The 20,821-nt window shown below is 50.3% G+C and overlaps 1 protein-coding gene across 1 annotated transcript in view; it reads right to left on the bottom strand.

Moving 5' to 3' along the window:
* The window catches only part of NHSL2 (NHS like 2), a 150,780-nt gene extending 130,270 nt beyond the window's left edge, over window positions 1–20,510 (bottom strand). The window contains exon 1 of the mRNA XM_043522183.1: window positions 20,156–20,510. Coding sequence (XP_043378118.1) covers window positions 20,156–20,420 — 265 coding nt within the window. The 5' untranslated portion in view covers window positions 20,421–20,510. The remainder of the gene's footprint in view (window positions 1–20,155) is intronic.
* Between the last annotated feature and the right edge of the window lie 311 nt (window positions 20,511–20,821).

Genomic DNA, 20,821 nt, shown 5'->3' with positions numbered 1-20,821 from the left:
TCCTCAACTCGTGGTTTAAAGACTTCAAGGTGCAGAGAATCTTCCAGCAAGTGACCCGTGCCCCACGCTGCAGAGGAAAGCGAAAAACCCCCAGGGCCTCTGCCAATCTGCCCTGAAGGAAAATTCCTTCCCGATCCCAAATATGGCGATCAGCTAAACCCTGAGCATGTGGGCAAGACTAACCAGCCAGACACCAAGGAAAGAATTCTCTGTAGTAACTCAGATCCCACCCTGTCTAGTGTCCCATCACAGGCCATTGGTCATATTTACCGCTAATAGTCAAAGATCAATTAATTGCCAAATTAATGTTATCCCATCATACCATCCCCTCCATAAACTTATCAAGATTAATCTTGAAGCCAAATATGTCTTGTGCCTCCACTGCTCCCCTTCGAAGGCTGTTCCAGAACTTCAGTCTTCTGATGGTTAGAAACCTTCTTCTAATTTCAAGTCTAAACTTCCCGATGGCCAGTTTATATCCATTTGTTCTTGTGTCCACACTGGTACTGAGCTTAAAAATTCCACTCCCTCCCTGGTATTTATCCCTCTGACATATTTATAGAGAGCAATCATATCTCCCCTCAGCCTTCTTTTCGTTAAGCTAAACAAGCCAAGCTTCTTGAGTCTCCTTTCATAAGACAGGTTTTCCATTCCCCGGATTATCCTAGTAGCCCTTCTCTGTATCTGTTCCAGTTTGAATTCATCCTTCTTAAACATGGGAGACCAGAACTGCACACAGTATTCCAGATGAGGTCTCACCCGTGCCTTGTATAACGGTACTAACACCTCCTTATCTCTACTGGAAATACCTCGCCTGATGCATCCCAAGACCGCATTAGCTTTTTTCACAGCCGTATCACATTGGCGGCTCATAGTCATCCTGTGATCAACCAATACCCCGAGGTCCTTCTCCTCCTCTGTTACTTCTAACTGATGCGTCCCCAGTTTATAACAAAAATTCTTGTTATTAATCCCTAAATGCATGACCTTACACTTCTCACTATTAAATTTCATCCTATTACTATTACTCCAGTTTACAAAGTCATCCAGATCTTCCTGTATGATATCCCGGTCCCTCTCTGTATTGGCAATACCTCCCAGCTTTGCCTCATCTGCAAACTTTATTAGCACACTCCCACTTTTTGTGCCAAGGGCAGTAATAAAAAGATTAAATAAGATTGGTCCCAAAACCGATCCCTGAGGAATTCCATTAGTAACCTCCTTCCAGCCTGACAGTTCACCTTTCAGTATGACCCACTGTAGTCTCCCCTTTAACCAGTTCCTTATCCACCTTTCAATTTTCGTATTGATCCCCACCTTTCCCAATTTAGCTAAGAATTCCCCATGTGGAACCATATCAAATGCCTTACTGAAATCTAGATAAATTAGATTCACTGTGTTTCCTTTGTCTAAAAAATCTGTTACTTTCTCAAAGAAGGAGATCAGGTTGGTTTGGCACGATCTACCTTTTGTAAAACCATGTTGTATTTTGTCCCAATTACTACTAACCTCAATGTCCTTAACTACTTTCTCCTTCAAAATTTTTTCCAAGACCTTGCATACTACAGATGTCAAACTAACAGGCCTGTAGTTACCTGGACCACTTTTTTTTCCTTTCTTAAAAATAGGAATTATGTTAGCAATTCTCCAGTCATACGGTACAACCCCTGAGTTTACATATTCATTAAAAATTCTTGCTAATAGGCTTGCAATTTCATGTGCCAGTTCCTTTAATATTTTTGGGTGATTATCTGGGCCCCCCCGATTTAGTCCCATTAAGCTGTTCGAGTTTCGCTTCTACCTCAGATATGGTAATATCTACCTCCATATCCTCATTCCTATTTGTCATGCTAACATTATCCCTAAGATCCTCATTAAAGACTGAGGCAAAGTATTTGTTTAGATATTGGGCCATGCCTAGATTATCCTTAACCTCCACTCCATCCTCAGTGTTTAATGGTCCCACTTCTTCTTTCTTTGTTTTCTTATTATTTATATGGCTATAGAACCTTTTACTATAGGTTTTAATTCCCTTTGCAAGGTCCAACTCTACTTGACTTTTGGCCTTTCTCACTTTATCCCTGCATGTTCTGACCTCAAAAAGGTAGCTTTCCTTGCTGATCCCTCTCATCTTCCACTCCTTGTAGGCTTTCTGCTTTTTCTTAATCACCTCTCTGAGATGCTTGCTCATCCAGCTTGGTCTACAACTCCTGCCTATGAATTTTTTCCCCTTTCTTGGGATGCAGGCTTCTGATAGTTTCTGCAACCTTGACTTGAAGTAATTCCAGGCCTCCTCCACCTTTAGAGCCACAAGTTTTTCAGTCCAATCCACTTCCCTAACTAATTTCCTTAATTTTTTAAAGTTAGCCCTTTTGAAATCAAAAACCCTAGTCACAGATCTGTTTTTATTTATCCTTCCATTTAGTTTGAACTGAATTAGCTCATGATTGCTCAAACTAATGTAAGCAGTATCAGGATGAGCTCCACCCTGACATCTGGTGGTGAGGTGTGGCAAGTTGTGGAAAAGAACTTCAGGGGCCGATCTCATTTGCATAGGCACACCCACCCCACCTAGAATGAGGCCATAGCTGCCCAGATGGTCACTTTGGCTGCTGTGGGATCCCCAGTGTCTCTGTTATTGGGGCAGGAAGAATAAATTGTTATTACCCTGATTATGGGAACCGTGCTTGGAACTGTACTTGGCCTTTTGTTATGATGGAGGGACTCACCATCAACTAAGTGACACTTGCTAGGCAAGGGTCATGGGTTCCAAAACTCTGTGAATTGAGAGAGGCTGGGGACAAGTATTAATGCTTAGTGGCATGGGCCCCTTGGTGAGGGCCTTACATGCTAATTGCACTTCCTCCTCTCTCCATTGTGGAATATCAGAGCTAATTTGTATTTCATTAGAAGTCTAGTTACAGGCTGCTGACCTCACTTTGGGCTAATGGTGCACCAGCACTGAGGTTCCCCTGCTACAAGCTGAATTCACCAAAGAGCTGAACTGACTAAGAGCTGAAATCACTGAGCGTTGTGTTAAGTAGTGGGGGAGCCTGAAGATATATTGTGGAGCAGTTTGCGGGACGGCTGGAGTGCCTTGTGGACAGGCTGGTGGAGCAGTTTGTAGGATGGCGGGAGCTGCTGGTGGGATGTGGAGCAGTTTGTGGACCAGCTGGTGGAGCAGTTCGTGGGACGGCGGGAGCTGCTTGTGGGCCGCGGAGCTGAGCTGAGCTGAGCTGAGCGAAGGAGTTCGTGCGGCGGTTGGCGGAGCGGAGCGAAGGCCTATGGAGCTGTGGGGTGGTCAGCTTCAGATCATGTAAGGTGCCTCTTACCCCTGTCCCATCTCCACCCAGGGTGGGAGGTAAAGCTCCGCAGATAAACTTTCGAACTCTGGGGCTGCCCTGACCAGGGACAGAGACTTTTGGGTCATTGGACTTTTGGGACTTTGGGTGATTTGGGGTTGCTGGACTCAAGAACCAAAGGGAAAGGGGCATGCCCCAATTTGCTCGGGGTGGGTTTTTGCTCATGGGTTGTGTTATGAATCCTGTTGGTGGTGTTTCCCCAACATAATGCCACATTGTATCTCTCTGTTATTAAAAGGCTTTTTGCTACACTCAGACTATGTGCTTGCGAGAGGGGAAGTATTGCCTCTTGGAGGCGCCCAGCGGGGGTGGTATATATTTGTCCCAGGTCACTGGGTGGGGGTTCGAGCCGGTTTGCATTGTGTTATTGGAATGGATCCCCTAGATATTGAACCCGGCCCTTGTTGCTGCCAACTCTGACAGGCAGAAGGGTTACACTAAGGTTGTCCCCTACAACCATTTCTTCTACGAGGTCCTCACTACTCACCAAAACCAAATCTAAAATGGCATCCCCTCTTGTTGGTTCAGCAATTACTTGGTGAAAGAATCCATCAGCTATCACAACCAGGAAAATCTGAGCCCTATTATTATTACTAGCACTTGTCCTCCAGTCTATATCTGGGAAGTTAAAGTCTCCCATGATCACGCAATTCCCATTAGTATTTACTTCATTAAACACATTAAAGAGGGCTCTATCCATATCCAAATTAGATCCCGGAGGTCTACAGCACACCCCAAGCACTATCCCAGGGGAGGCTCTAGTAGTTTTCTTCCCCAATGTGATTTTTGCCCAGACGGACTCGGTCTTATCCATTCCATCACTTCTTATTTCTTTACATTCTACCTCATCATTGATATGCAATGCTACTCCACCACCTTTGCCTTTATTCCTGTCTTTCCTAAACAGCACATACCCTTCCATACCTGAACTCCAGTCATGACTACTATTCCACCATGTTTCTGTTATCCCCAGGTAATCACGAGTCAGTGGCCCTCTCCTCAGGGCATAGCTTCAAAAGGCTCGGGTTTTGCACAATTGGGGTTGTGTAATTTGCATTAATCACTCCCCAGGGATTCCCCAGGAAACCCACTTAGCACGGATCTTCCCCAAAGTGCAGGCATGTCCGGCACATTTCAGTCTAGTAGTTTGAACAGCTAACACTTGCCAGATTTCACATCTGCTCTTTTTCAATTTCCCTGCTTTGTACGCTTGCTGGGATAACAAGTTTGAATCATTTAAAAAACAGAACAAATAGAGTTCAATACAAGTAGAGTAGCTGTTTAACTGCCTGTCAGGGATAATTCTCTAGAAGGCGTTATCTGCAAGACTGTATGTAGGAACTTGTTTGATATCATCATCTGATCTTTACCCTGACTGCATACCTCTAAGGTATGTCTACACTGCAGCTGGGAGTGGGTTTCCTGGAACTTGTGTGTGCATAAGGGCACCTGACAGTACTCTTCACTGCCCCCTGCGAGAGGACAGGAAGGGAGGGGCATCCGAAAGCAGGCAGGGTCCTGGCCCAGGGGCAATCAGTGATAGCAGCAGCAGGGCAGACTTGGCTGGGGCCGGCTCAGCCAAGCAGCTGGAGCAGCCAGGGCTCTGCTCACGGTTCCTTTGCTCTTCTCTGAGCATGCTGAGCTTGCAGCGCACTGACTCATCTGCACATGGGACTGGGCTGGACAGCTGCTTTCGGGGCCCCCTCCCTCATAGCACCAGAGGACTGGCTTTGGCCTTCCCATAATGGAAAAGCAGGGAAAATTAACTTTGCGAGGCCGGAGACCGGAAACATTGCTCCCGCAAAGGGGGCGGGGGGGGGAAGCACTTTCTATCAAGGAACTGGCTTTTTGTCAAAACAACTGGGTTCACATAAAAGTGGCCACTTCTTCCAAAGGCCTCGGGTGTTTGCAGAGCTTCTCCTGCCGTTTTTATCAAGAACATTTACCACATCTCTCCTGTACCCAGTATGTCCTGTTTACATGGGGTTTCCCGTGGGGTAGAAGAACTGGAATACCATTTCAGTACTATCCACAATGTGCTCCATCACCCTCTCCAGGGCACTCTCCCCCAGTACCGGGTTTACCATGGCGCCGGGCCAAGAGTTAGAAGGGTCCCCAGCCAGCCCGATCCCCCAGCCGGCTGAACAGGCCAGGAAAGCTGCCCCCGCCCCACCTCTTCCCACCCCTACTCTGCCTCAGCCCCACCCCCACTCCACCCCTTCCCCTGAGCTAGGCGTCCTGGGGGACTGCAGCAGGGGTCAGGCGCGCCCTGCACTCACCGTGCGGCAGGAAGTGGAGTGACCCAGTCCCACCCGCGCTGCCAGTCGGGGGGGGGGGCAGTTCCCCCCTGTCCCCCAAGTCCCAAGGCTGGGAGCCAGGGGAGTAGAGCGGAGCGGGCTGGGGCCGGGTCACCCCACTTCCCACCACCCCACGAATATGGGGTCGGGCCTGCCCTGCAATCACCGGGTGGCGGGAAGTGGGGTGACCTGGCCCCAACCCTCTCTGCTCCGCCGAATCGTGCTGGGGGGTGCTTTCCCCCCTGCTCCCCAAGCCTGGGGAGGAGATTGAGCGGTGGGGAAGGGGCATGGGATGGGGAAGAGAAGGGGATGGGGAAGCGGGGGCAGGGGGGAAGAGGCGGGAGGGGAGGAAGCGGGTGGGGAGGAGATGGGGCAGTGGGGAAGGGGCATGGGATGGGGAAGAGAAGGGGATGGGGGAAGCGGGGATAGGGGGGAGGGTGGAGCCCAGCATGCGGCATCCCCTTGGCAGAAGCTGGGGCTCCCCTGTTAAGCAGGCCCATCAAACCCTCACCCTGACAAGCCCCACCTCCCCTGCATCTGTACCTCCCCACTGAGCCCCAACCACCTGCACCTGGACCCCCATCCAAATGAACCCCCCTTGCACCTAGACCTCCCCCTGCTGAGCCTCAAACTTCTTCACCTGGATCCCCTGCAGAGTCCCATTGCCCCTGCACCTGGAACCCCCCTATGAGTTTCTGTGCATCCAGATCTCTCACTGAGCCGTCCACACCCGGACTGCCCCCCAGAGAACTCTCTTATCCACAGCTGGATCCCTCCCCCACTAAGTTTCTCTGCACTTGGATCCTGCTGCTGGGCTGAGCCTGGTCACCCTCACCTGGTGCGCCTGGCACAGGGGCAGGGCCCCAGGGTGTTTCTGGGGCAGACCTGGCCCTTGCACTGTGTCAGGGTCGAGTGCAGCCTCACTGCTGAGTCCCTGTCCCGGGATGGGGTTGGGGGAGGCTGCAGGGTAATGTCCCACCTACATGCAACTAGTGGCCTGTGCTCCCCGCTGCCATGTTGGAGCCTCCACATTTATTTATTGACAAAATTTGTAGAATTTTAAAATATTGTGCACAGAATTTTTATTTGTTTGGTGCAGAATCCCCTCAGGAATATGGGGTGCTGTGCAGCTGTGATGGTGTGACTGTGAGGAAGATGGTGGGCAGTGGGAAGGTCTATGGGCAGAGGGCACTGGGCGAGTGGTGTGGTGTGCTGTGCAGTTGTGTTTGGAGGCCAGCAGGGGAGGTCTCTGGGAGGGGTGGGGGCTGGGCATAGAGATCTGTGGTGGAGGCCTCTGGGCGAAGGGGCGCTGGGCATACGGTTGGGGCACTGGGCAGGGGGGCGGTGTGGTGTGGTGCGGGCCCACCCTCAAGGGGAAGGGGCATGCTGGCAGCACAGGGCTGGGATGGCCAGTGTGTGTCTGGCAGCTGCAGGTTCATAAACAGTGCCCTCCTGCTGGGCTGCGCAGAGCGGAGCTGCTCCCGCCGCACTGTGCCTCATTGCCCCCAGCCCGCCCTTCTCTCTGCAGACTGACCATCCCACTCCCCTGCACCTTGCCCCATGGGGGCCCACAAAAAGTTAATCCGGACTTGCCCTCCCCACAACCCTCACCCTCACCCTCCATACTGTGCCCTCCCCCGACCTGACCCTCCTCACCCCACAGCCCTGGGTTAGGACTGCATCCAGCCCCATGCGCACGGGGGTAGGGTTAGAGAGCAGCAGGGGGCACAGGGCAGAGCTATAGAGCAGCAAGGGAGTGGAGGCAGGGCTAGAGAGCAGTGGGGTATGGTGGGAGGCAGGCTAGAGAGCAGTGGGGGGTCAGGTGGGGGACAAGGTGTTAGAAAGCCAGCCCAGCAGGGATCTCTGGCACTGCAGTTACCTTCCAGCTTTAGGACTCCAGCACTGTTTGTGACCCAGCCAAGAGCTTGCACTGCAGGGAGGGAACCCGAGCAGGACGCAGTGGACATCTCCTATCCCTGACTCCTAGGATATGCTGCAATGCCACTGGGGTCACAAATGGGTGGATTGGGCATATGCATGTGCGTGTGTGTAAGTGCACACATGCATGTGTGTGTCCACGCATATGTGTGTATGTGTGCATGTCTATGGGTGTGCGTGTATGCATGCATGTGTGTGCACGTGCGTTCGTGCATTCTTGAACTGGCAAGAAGAACATTTAGGACAGGGAAATGCTACACGGAAGATGTTGGTTACTTCTAACTCCCGGCTTCACTTAAGGCAAACCCCTTGATCATCCCTCAAATGCTTAAGGTGAGAAAAGCATCTTCTGAGTTGTATATTTGCAAATATTTTGTATCTAAATGCAAGCCTATATATAACAACTGCCTGATACCATTGGTATGTGAGTAGTAAGATGTTCTATGTACAAATATAGCAAGGTCATTTGATGCTATAACTGGTTACTAACAGAAGAAGCCATTGGAGTATTACCAACTCCTTACCAGACTCGGAAAGCCAAGTCCCACCTATACAAAGACAGTTAAGAAGAAATTGTAACACCTTCTTTGATGACCATTTAACTTTAGGGTTGTTAAGCGATTAAAAAAATTAATCGCTATTAATTGCTCAATTAAAAATGTATCATGATTAATCATGTGATTAATAGCACTGTTAAACTATAATAGAATACCATTTATTGAAATATTTTTTGATGTTTTCTACATTTTCAAATATACAGATTTCAATTATAACACAGAATACAAAGCATACAGCGCTCACTTTATATTTATTTTTATTACAAATATTTGCACTGTAAAAAACAAAAAATAGTATTTTTCAATTCACCTAATACAAGTACTGTAGTGGAATCTCTTCATCATGAGTTGAACTTACAAATGTAGAATTACGTACAAAAAATAACTGCATTCAATAATAAAACAATGTAAGACTTTAGAGCCTACAAGTCCACTCAGTCCTATTTCTTGTGCAGCCAATCGCTCAGACAAACAAGTTTATTTACATTTGCAGGAGATAATGCTGCCTGCTTCTTGTTCACAATGTCACCTGAAAGTGAGAACAGGCATTCTCATGGCACTGTTGTAGCCAGCGTCGCAAGATATTTACATGCCAGATGCGCTAAAGATTCATATGTCCCTTCATGCTTCAATCACCATTCCAGAGGACATGCGTCCATGCTGATGACGGGTTCTGCTCGATAATGATCCAAAGCAGAATGGACTGATGCATGTTCATTTTCATCATATGAGTCAGTTGCCACCAGTAGAAAGTTGATTTTCTTTTTTGGTGGTTCGGGTTCTGTATTTTCCACATTGGAGTGTTGCTCTTTTAAGACTTCTGAAAGTATGCTCCATACCTTGTCCCTCTCAGATTTTGGAAGGCACTTCAGATTCTTAAACCTTGGGTTGAGTGCTGTAGCTATTTTTAGAAATCCCACATTGGTACCTTCTTTGCGTTTTGTCAAATCTGCAGTGAAAGTGTTCTTAAAATTAATAACATGTGCTGAGTCATCATCCGAGACTGCTATAACATGAAATATATTGCAGAATACAGGTAAAATAGAGCCGGAGACATACAATTCTCCCCCAAGGAGTTCAGTCACAAATGTAATTAATACATTATTTTTTAACAAGCGTCATCAGCATGGAAACATGTCCTCTAGAATGGTGGCCGAAGCATGAAGGGGCATACAAATGTTTAGCATGTCTGGCACATAAATACCTTGCAATGCCGGCTACAAAAGTCCCATGTGAACACCTGTTCTCACTCTCTGGTGACATTGTAAATAATAAGCAGGGAGCATTATCTCCTGTAAATGTAAACAAACTGGTTTTTCTGAGCGATTGGCTGAACAAGAAGTAGGACTGAGTGGACTTGTAGGCTCTAAAGTTTTGCATTGTTTTGTTTGAGTGCAGTTATATAAAAAAAAAATCTACATTTGTAAGTTACACTTTCACAATAAAGAGATTGCACTACAGTACTTGTATGAGGTGAACTGAAAAATACTATTTCTTTTATTTATCATTTTTACAGTGCAAATATTTGTAATAAAAATAATAATCTAAAAAGAGAGCACTGTACACTTAGTATTCTGTGTTGCAATTGAAATCAATATATTTGCAAATGTAGAAAAACATCCAAAATATTTAATAAATTTCAATTGGTATTCTATTGTTTAACAATGCGATTAATTGCGATTAATTTTTTAAATCACAATTAATTTTTTTGAGTTAATCGTGTGAGTTAACTGCGATTAATTGACAGACTATTTGAATTTAAAAAACCTTTAAGAATAATTTAAGTCTTAAAAATAGATAAGGGCCCCGTCTGTGCTGGGTGTGGCCTAGACACACTTGAAGAGCACTTTTCTATATGACATTTGAAACACATTTCCAACCCTCTGAAACCCTGATGGAAGTGAAGGGGTAGCTCAGAAAATGACCAGAATTCAACAAAGAGTTAAAACTCCATCTTCAGAGATGTTCTGAGAGTTTTTTTGTCACAGACAAAAGCAGGAACCATAAAGTTGGAGAAGAGTTACAGTCCTGCTCATATGCATTAGTGGACTGCATGTTCATGAAGGTCTCACCAAAACCACTGCCCAATCTTATGAAAGCATTTTTTACATGCCCTTACACTTGTAGTGCTCATCCCAGCTCAGCCTGTTCACCTCATCTCTACCAATGAACAAATAGTTTCTCACAAAACTGGGTGACTGGGAAACAAAATGGTAGATGAAATTCAATACTGATAAATGCAAAGTAATGCACACTGGAAAACATAATCCCAACTATACATATAAAATGGTGGGGTCTAAATTAGCTGTTACCACTCAAGAAAGAGATCTTGGAGTCACTGTGAGTAGTTCTCTGAAAACATCCACTCAATGTACAGCGGTAGTCAAAAAAGTGAACAGAATGTTGGGAATCATTAAGAAAGGGATAGATAATAAGACAGAAAATATCATATTGCCTCTATATAAATCCATGGTACGCCCACACCTTGAATACTGCATGCAGATGTGGTCTCCCCATCTCAAAAAAGATATGTTGGAATTGGAAAAGCTTCAGAAAAGGGCAACAAAAATGATTAGGGGTATGGAACGGCTTCCGTATGAGGAGAGATTAATAAGACTGGGACTTTTCAGGTTGAAAAAGAGACAACTAAGGGGGAATATGATAGAATTCTATAAAATCATGTCTGGTGTGGAGACAGTAAAAAAGGAAGTGGTATTTACTCCTCATAACACAAGAACTAAGGGTCACCAAATGAAATTAATAGGCAGCAGCAAGGGGAGAAGTGAGGAGTACAGGCGGAGCTGAGGGGCAGGACTGGTGTAGCAGGGGAAAGTGAGGAGCACAGGCTGAGCTGGGGGGCAGGACTAGAGTAGCAGGGGGAAGTGAGGAGCACAGGTGGGGGCGGGGGGGGGGGGGGAGGGAGGGAGGCGCAGATCTGGAATCGCAGGGATGCTTCAGGCTGGGACTGAGGGACATCAGCAGAGCTGGTTGGGCAGGAGTAAACCAGCAGGGGAGCCATGCAGTGAGATGATAGTGTATGGGGAAGTCGGCAAGGTGTTTGCTTGGGGTGTATTTGGCTCTGTTAGTTATTCCATGTCATTCATTCACTACACTCACCCCATTTCTTTTTTTAAAGAAAAGCCAATTAGAGCGTTTTTGGGGAAGAACCTCCACTGTCACTCATTTACCAGCCACCTGGGTTCCAGCCAGGGGTGCCAATGGTAACCCATCCTGACTACCCCTAGCCTCGGGATGCATACCCTGCAGGGCTGGGGGAGGCTGTCTTGAACGGCTGCTGGAGGATATTCCAGCCATTTTTGGGCATTGGAGCTGACCCCTCGTTCTTGCTCTGCTTGCTTAAATGTTTGCTTCGAGGCCCAGGCTGGGAGGTCAGAGGGCAGCCAAAACATCACGTATTTTCTACAAAACCGGTAAACAGCTCATCTCTGCGAGCACAGACTGGGGGTCTGCTCCCCCATGGCTCCTAGGGGCTGGCTGCCTTTGGGTTTAAAGCGCTTGCCTGTGACAATCTGTGTGCCCAGTCACTCCAGTGGGGAGAGAGGGACAAATGGCTGGCTTGCTCTGCTGCTGGTATTCATGTTACACAGCCGATGCCAAGGGACCCGCTTCTCCGCCTGCAGACCAGAACCTCAGCCAAGCAGAAACCTGCAGTAAAAGCATGAGGCTTAAAGGCACCATGCTTTTCTGAAAGGGTGAGTTCAGGCTGAAGGGCTGTCAATCAGATTGCAGCTTTTCAACTCAGCCAGTGCACAGCACTCATTACGTTACAACAGCCTCCATCTCACAAACTATCCTCTGCAGGCTACTGGTTGGAGGCGGAGTCAGAAGTCCTGAGTTCTAGTCCCACATCTAGCAGGCCTTGTCTAGGGCTCAAGAGCATAGCACTGGGAGCCAGGATTCCTGGGTTCTGTTCCCAGCTCTGCCACCAACTAGCATGACCCTGGGCAAGCCTGTTAGCTTATCCGAGCCTTTGCTTCCCCGCCTGTAAAGTGGGTAGATTGACAGGACTGCTGAGATAATAAGTGTCTGTAAAGTGCTTTGAGATCATTGGGTAAGCAGTGCAAAGCCTCATTACTAAGCAACAGTGACAGTAAAAACAAAGTCAGTGTCTTCAGCCCTGTAGTGGAACCAGCCACCTGCCTTTTCTGAGTCTTTGGTTCTGATTAAATGCTTGGCCTTCAGCAGCACAATTCTTTCCTCCTGCACCCATGCATCTATTCTGTCATTTCGATCTCTCAACTAGTGGGCTGAATTCAAGCTCTGCAGCAGATCCTTGCTCTCCCGTTGTGTGTTGAACAGTCATGATGGAGTGACAATTGAGGCACACAAATGAAATCTTAAGTGCAGTTTCAGAAACACACACATGCACTTCCATTCTGGACCAGGGTAACAAGAGGACTGGATCCCATAGCTAAGAACATGAAATTGTCCAGATTGCTGGAAACGACCTCTGGAATCTCTCTGATCTGCCATATATATCTACTAATGGGGAATCCGAATTATGAGAAGGACCCAGAGAGCCAAGCAGCCACACAGCAAAGGGATGGAAGTATCTTTAGGAGAAGTGAAGAAGATAAAGTTTAGTATGAAACTGATCAAGTGGAAAAGAGAGGGAACCCCATTGTTAAATCTCTGCATGGCTGATAAACCACCTGCTTTTTCACAAGTACTTGGTGATTGTTGTTTTACAGTTAGAGTTCTGCAGCATCTGGACAGAAACATGCACAGTATAACACCACAGAAATATCTGATTATTCCCATATGGGATCAGCTAAGAACCAGAGGATGTGACAAAAACTGACCACTAGAGAACTCTGGAGATTCTCCCAGAAACTAGAAGTGGAGCAAATGCCTGACTGAGCACGGAACTGAGTGTATGCAGGGCAAGCTGTATGAACTCCCCTGTCTCTCCTAGAGGTGGTTCCTTCCCGAACCGGGTGAGTGGGAGTGTACACGTGCTGGGAGTGTGGCCAGGAAGCTTAGTGGGCTGCCTGCCTGCCTTATTCTATCTACACTGTGCATGGAGGACTTCATTCACCATAGCTGTTAATCCGCAGCTCACACCAGCACCCCCCTCAGGCCCCAGTCCATGCAGGACAGGGCACATACAATGAGCTTCTAAACTCATTTCTCAAATGTTCCCCCTTTTGGGAATAGTGCACAGGCAGGGCAGAGGTGCACATTGGTGCATCACATGGAAAGATAAAAAGATAGCTGTTTCGGCCTCCAGTGCATAAAGCCCTCGGTGGGTTAGGGTGCAGAGAACAAAGCTCTCCTCAAACTCCCGTCTGTTGGGGCTGTAGGGCCGAGTCACTGACGATGCAATGGGGCGCAGAATCTGCTCTTTAGCACAGTGGAGCAAAAGCCGAAGGGCATGTTCCTTAGCTGCAAGGCTCCTGCTTCCTAAGAGCGTTCCAGGAAAATGACTTATCAAATAGATTAAGTGTCCACAGTACATGCCTTGGCATAGTCCTGTTGAAATCCCTGGTGCTATTCAAGTGTATCAGAACGTGGCCTAGGGAGATGGTTTCCTGTGTTTTTTGGAAGCAACACATGTTCTTTCTACTCTGTTTTGAAAAGAGAACCCCGCTCTTCCCACCCAGCGCTTCCTCCTCAAGATGGGACACTGGGGTATAAAACCAAGAGGCACGCTTTGAAGATGGAAGGTTTTGCATTGCAATCAAACACCTTGGCCCCCTGGGCTCATTACTAATTCAGGCAACGTACAGACAGCAACACCGTCTTGTGTACAGCATTTCTGGACATGCTGGAGCTCTCGCCTGTTCCTACTGCACTGCTGGGATGCTAGCAGAGTTACAGGCAGCCTTCCTGCTCTCTGAAAAGCATCCAGCAGCTAGATACCAAACGCTTGAGCTTTAGAAAAACAAAACTGCCCAAACCAACATCAATAGAAATGATTTCACGTTTTAGGGTTTTTACTGAAATAAAGGTAGTGAGAGAGAGGCTGGGATTTCAGTGCTCCCTTCGGGTGACATAAATTCCCAGATACCTCAGCATCCTTCCAGAGAGTAGGAAGGAGTTACACCAGATTGACTAGGAACAGCCAGAGAAACTCGCCAATCAGATTCCCTCTCCGGGCTGAATGAAGTACCAAAACCAAGCAAACAGCCTCAGTGGTGAAAGTGACAGAAGGTTTAGAAATCGTGAATGGAGATCAGGGAATGTGCATAGTGACTTGGACCCCTTCCGTTTGAACAGTCTGAGTTAGTAACAACAGCAAGGAGATTGGATTAGTTCAGATCTATACTCTTTATCTTGATTGTCAGCCTTAAGAAAGCAATCACATCTGCAGACAAGGGATATTAACCCCACCCTAAAGAACAGCAGCTGCCTGATTACATCACACACACACACACACACACACACACACACACGGTACACAGGGCTTTTATATTACAAGTTTGTTCCAAAAGAAACTCCGTTCCGAGGACCCCGTCTGACGCCCTGGGCGCTGCGACACCACATCTAAAACCACAGCAAGGCAGGAGTTAGAGCATAAACCCTGTAAAGCAGCAGCATTCTCCTCCCTGACCCCTCGCCCCGTTCCTCCCCAGCTATGTGAGTCATACCCCCAGCACACTCCGCCTTACCCCCAAAACCCACCTTCCCTGCCCCCTCCCCCGCCAACACCTGCTCAAACAGATGGGCTTGGCAGTGAGCCCGCCAGACCTATAGACTGAGGCTATTTCAGACTCTGGGAGCCAGAGAACTGCAAAGGACGGGACCCTGGCAGAGAGCACTCTGCCTGCAGACCCTGCCTGTTACAACAAGGGGATCGAGTTCAATGACCTCTGCTGCTGACAGCACGGCTCGGGCAGGGAGGCAGCTCCACTAGGCAGGTCCCAGGCCACCTAGGGTTTCAGGGATCAAACCCAGCAACTTAATCTCCAGCCAGAAGCCGGGAGCCAGCCCAGTGAGGATCACGGAGCATTGGTAACACATGCAGCCCTGAGAGGTGCCGCATAGCACGACGATGCTGCATTCTACACCAGTTCAAGGTTGCTGGATTGACCCCAAATGCAGCATCACCCAGAAGCATGAGGAGAGATTAATAAGACTGGGACTTTTCGGCTTGGAAAAGAGACGACTAAGGGTGGATATGATAGAGGTCTATAAAATCATGACTGGTATGGAAAAAGTAAATAAGAAAGTATTATTTACTCCTTCTCCTACTTTAGCTCACAAGAACTAGGGGCCACCAAATGAAATTAATAGGCTGCAGGTTTAAAACAAACAAATGGAAGTATTTTTTCACACAATGCACAGTCAACCTGTGGAACTCCTTGCCAGAGGATGTTGTGAAGGCCAAGACTATAACATGATTCAAAAAAGAACCAGATACATTCATAGAGGATAGGTCCATCAATGGCTATTATCCAGGATGGGCAGGGATGGCGTCCCTAGCCTCTGTTTGCCAGAATCCATGAATGGGCAACAGGGGATGGATCACTTGATGATTACCTGTTCTGTTCATTCCCTCTGGGGCACCTGGCATTGGCCACTGTCGGAAGACAGGATACTGGGCTAGATGGACCTTTGGTCTGACCCAGTATGGCCGTTCTTATGTTCTTAAGCATTGCACTGCTTTGTCTCAGGTGATAAAGGCCTGGGTCATGGGAGCAAGCCCCATCCATGAGAAATGGTCGCAACCTCCTGGCGGGACACAGGTGGTATAAGCTGAACTGGTCATGGCTACAATGTGATCATCCACTAGCAGGAGAGGATCCACCACCATGCACACATGTATGCAGAAAGTGCCATCGCGCCTATGCTTGCAAGTGGCTTGGCCTCACGACTGACACGCTGTGCAATTCTGACATGGAGCGGCGGTGACTCGACTCTGACTGCAAAGCCAAGTGCGGTGATCAGAGCCAATCCAGAGACAGCCTGGTCATGACTCCACCACCGTCCGAATATTCACCCTTAGAACTAGTGAGGGACAGGGTCACACACGTGCAGCTGCCAGCCCTCTCTCCAGTTTCCCACAGTCCTGCCTGCTTCCCTGCTCCTCCTCCAGTGAATGAGAGCCCAGCCCAGCCCTCCTACCTCCCCGGTCCTCCTGAAGGCAGGGACACAGCAGCAGGCGCATGCTTCCCAGGTGCCTTCACTCCCTCGCCAGGCAGCTCTCCAGTGCGGCACTGGCAACCTCCACACCCAGCATCCCCGCCCCCAGCAGCTGAGGCTGCTCCAAGCCGGTCACCTGCCTTTATAGGAAGAAATTTAAAAAAGAATCTTTTGGGCTGGACGTGGCTGTCTCATGCCAACGCTGACAGGCTTCAATACCACAGTCTGAATCTCCTCTGGCCCAAGATAGGTTAGACTGCTAAGCCCACAGGGCATCCTCTGCTCACCCTCACTGGCTGGGGTCAATCTCACCTGGTCCGCTGGAATTAAATGCAGCATATCAGAGTTCTGACGCAAGAAATACTCAGTGAAATTCTCTGACCTGTGCTATGCAGGACATCAGACTAGATGACCATAATGGCCATTAGCCTTAAAAATCTATTAATCTATCAACGCTTTGCCTCAGAGCTTGTACCCGAGATGCAGGATTTTTGGCCTCTGTCTCTGCTTGCCCTGGTAGCTTTTTTAATTATCACACTTGTGTCTGCAACACAAACGTGTCTCAAAGGCCAACTCTGAAAACTTTGGTTTGCTCTCTGCATACAGGAAACAAGTTGCAGGATCCTGGCAGCACATGCAAGAGAATGTGGAAAACACAAGATGCACAACCTTTGCCAAAGGGCCTGACGAAAGCACAGAGTCTGCAGAGGGAATGCGCTTGACACAAGTTTAAGAAGTATTTTCAAAGAAACCTTTACAAGCAAATCTTAGATGAGTGTATTTCAACTCCTCCAAAACACACTGCCCATTTCTACCCCAACGCAGACATTTGTGCCAAAACTTAGCATTTGAAAGTGAAAATAAAAGCACTATAAAAACAAACCCATTTGGTAGAACTCCAGTGCAGAAGAGAACAGATGGGGCACGCAGGACAAATAGGGTACAACTTGTCATTTTAAGCAGCAGCACAAGACTCCAGCAAAAATCTGTCCTCCTTAGTAGAAGAGGGCCCTTAGCTAAAGGGTGAATAACTAAAGATGGGACACACCTTAGGGAGTCTTTAAAGAGAGCGATTTAGATTGGGCTTTGTCTATGGGAGAAGTTTACCTCCATGTTCCACACCAGGGCTTTGGGACAACCCGGGAAGTAACCAGCCCCACAAAATCCAGCCCAGGCCTTACACTGCACCCGGGGCATGGCAGGACAGGGTTGCATGGATGCCCAGCAGTGCAGACAGAGCATTAACACTCAGAGCTACAGTACACACCTTGCTGCAGAGTCACTAGCAGTGCTTTGATCTAAGGAGCTCCCTGTACTGCGTTCATTTGGCCAGCAGCCTGGAAAATGCCCAGTGTTTGGACAACTGTCAAGGAAAGGCAGGATTCAGGCTGCTGCTGTTGCTCTGTCCTCAGCCCACCCGCACTAGGCCTTGCTACCGCACTGGGCGAGAGATGCCCGAGGTCCTGGGTATGTTATGGGGCAGGACAGGAGCCGGACAGTGTTGGAACGCCTGCGCAACTCCCTCTTCCATGTAGTGAGACACTTGACATCACGTAAAGGCAGGTTGGGAACTAGAACTGGAAGGCGAAAGCCAAGCTGCAAATCGGAATCGTCAGCGTAAGTGCATCAGTCGCTCACTGAGATGGCGTTGCCAGCATGATGGATGGGTGTCAGGTGCTAGTGTGAGAGGAAGGCACAAAGTCAGAGCATAGTGTGTACCTGTGCAAGGCCCAATGCAGCTCCACTGCCAGTGAGGAAAGAGCAGATGGGGCTTTGCAGGCCCTGCCCTTCCTGGAGATGAGCGGCGGGTGTCCTGCCAATCTCCCAGAACAGGGTGCGTGGGTGTTCTGGGCGTGTGCCAGCATGACAGAGCACACAGCGGATCTACATGGCCACCAACACACTAACAAACATTGGGCTGTTCCCACTGCTCGCCCTGCTCCCAGCACCAGCAGCTTTGCCTGATTGCACGGGCTAGGATGCCCCAGAGTTGCCTTGGGCAATGCCCTGTCCCTTGGATTTTACTAGGGCAACACTTGAATCCTCAGGCGATTTCCTTCCTGGCGGGGCTGAGCCCGGGGCTAAGGGGCCAGTCCTGCCCCCACATAAATCATGGGGAGTTTTGCCACCTCCAGCAGTGCCGCTTCCTGTGCTCAAAAAACACCCATCAACATCCCTCGTAAACAAGCCCTCCACCCCGACCGTAGAAGAGCTTTCACTGAAAAAAGGGGAAGGGTGAGAGACACAACTAAGCCCATTAGAGACTTTGCTATTGCTACTGACAACACAGAAGGCGCTCATGTACTACAGCAGGGGTGGGCAAACTACGGCCCAGGGGCCGCATCCGGCCCTTCAAACGTTTTAATTCAGCCCTCGAGTGCCTGTTGGGGAGTGTGGTCTGGAGCTAGCCCTGCTCCGGCACTCCAGCCAGGGAGCGGCAGTGGGCATTGCCCCACTCAGCTCCATCCAGCTCCCGGAAGCAGCGGCATGTCCCCCTCTTGCTCCTACACGTAGGGGCAGCCAGGGAGCTCCACACACTGCCCCTGCCCCAAGCGCCGGCTCTGCAGCTCCCATTGGCTGGGAACTGAGGGCAATGGGAGCCGCGGGGGCAGTGCCTGCGGATGGGGCAGCCCGCAGAGCTGCCTGGCCATACCTCCACGTAGGAGCCGAAGGAGGGACATGTTGCTGCTTCCAGGAGCTGCTAGAGGTAAACACCGCCCAGAGCCTGCACCCCTGACCCCCTCCTGTGCACCAACCCCCTGCCCCATCCTGATCCCCCTCTGAACCCCTTGGTCTTAGCCCGGAGCAACCTCCTGCACCCCCAACCCCTCACACCCAGCCCCACCCCAGAGCCTGGAACCCCAGCCGAAGCCCTCATGCCCCCCTGCATCCCAACCCCCAATTTTGTGAGCATTCATGGCCCACCATACAATTTCCATACCCAGATGTGGCCCCCGGGGCCAAAAAGTTTGCCCACCCCTGTACTACAGCCACAACAGGTGATAGGGTAAATTCTTAGGACAATCAGACAGAGACTTCGAGGAGCCCAGTTCCCACAGGATAGCTGCCCATGGCAGCTCTGTGGGGATCTGATTACTATACAGAAATAATCATAAAGCCAGTACCGGATGGAGGTGACATTGGGAGCAGCACCTTCCTGGAGATCAGTAACTGGATTGTGCAGTTGCTTTTAGCCACACCAGACACAGTTCCAGTTTTTACATTAATCACTTTACAGATTAAAGCAGGTTAACAAATCTCCAAGGCTAGTCACCAGAACGTAACAGCTTCACTCCAACAGAGACTATGGATGAAGCCAGGACCAGGCCAGGAAGCCTCACAAAGGGATAGGTGCCAAGGCCCTGAGTGCTAGGTCTAGGGGAGAAATGACAACTAGCCCTCCCCAGGAGGCCATGGTGCCCCCGCCATGCTGCATGCAGCCGTACCCCTTCGGACCTAGGCACACCCCTGTGCCACCTCCTACCCCGTGCCCAGCACCACCAGGGCTCAGCCATGCCCACGAGTCCAGCGTTCAGGGCAGCCACACGTCAGCCCGGGGAACCTTCGGGGAATAGCCCCTCGGCCGGGGACGTGTGGACCCAGCAAGGTCCCGCCCTCCAAGGGGCAGAGAGGAACAGAGCCGGCGGCAGCTCTGCCCGGCCAAGCTGGAAGAGAGATTCATTCCCCGGCCGAAGGAGAACCGCGAGGCGGCTGGGCAGGGGCGGCGGACGCGGGGGATGGGGAGAGGAGAGAGGAAGTTGCTTTTAAAGGAAAACAGCTCCCGAAAGAGAGGAGGAATGGCGAGGGGGGCTCGGGTCCGGGGCTCCCCAGGGGCGCGGTGGCCGGGGAGGGGCTGTCGGAGGGTTGGGGACGCAGGAGCCTCCCGGTCTCTTACCTGGCGCTCGGGGGTGAGGGCGCCCGTGCAGCAGCCCCTGCAGGCGGCTCATGCGGTGGCGCAGCCGGCCGGCCCGGCGCCCCAGCGCCAGCAGGTGCCCCTCGATCTCGCCGAGCAGCGCCAGCGAGTGGCCGCACAAGTCGGCGAGCTGGCGGAGCAGGGTGAGCGAGGCCAGGCTGCAGACGTCCCGCAGCTCGACCAGCTGCAGCGCGGCGCGGCTGGGGCAGAGACTGCGGGGCAGCACCGTGCGCCGGTAGAACGGCATGGCCGGGGCGCCGGTGCCCAGCGCAGGGCAGGGCAGCGCAGCGCCCTGCCTGGCCCAGCCTCGGTGCGCGCAGCGCGGAGTCCAGGCTGCTCCGGCCGGCGGGACTTCCCCGAGCCAACCCCGCGGCGAGGGAGGGGTGTGGGCTGGCTGTAGCGCCGGGCCTGCCGGGCCGCTCCCTCCCCCGGCGCCGGGGACACTTGGGGGCGCGGCGCCAGGGATCCCCCCTGCCCGGTCGGGGGGGGGCGGGAGTGTTTGTGCCGCCTTTTGAGATCCGCGGAGACATGAGTGCTGCGCCCCCTGCGCCCCGGCCGAGCTCGGGGTTGTGTGAGGCGCTTCCCAGCCTGGGACCGGGGCAAATGTCCGATCCTGCAAGCCCCAGCCCAGCAGCACTCCCTCCCATT

This window comes from Chelonia mydas, chromosome 9 (genome assembly GCF_015237465.2).
Source record: "Chelonia mydas isolate rCheMyd1 chromosome 9, rCheMyd1.pri.v2, whole genome shotgun sequence".
NCBI classification, from domain to species: domain Eukaryota; kingdom Metazoa; phylum Chordata; order Testudines; family Cheloniidae; genus Chelonia; species Chelonia mydas.
Note: the sequence above shows the minus strand (reverse complement) of the source record. Positions and strands in the feature narration are given on the sequence as shown.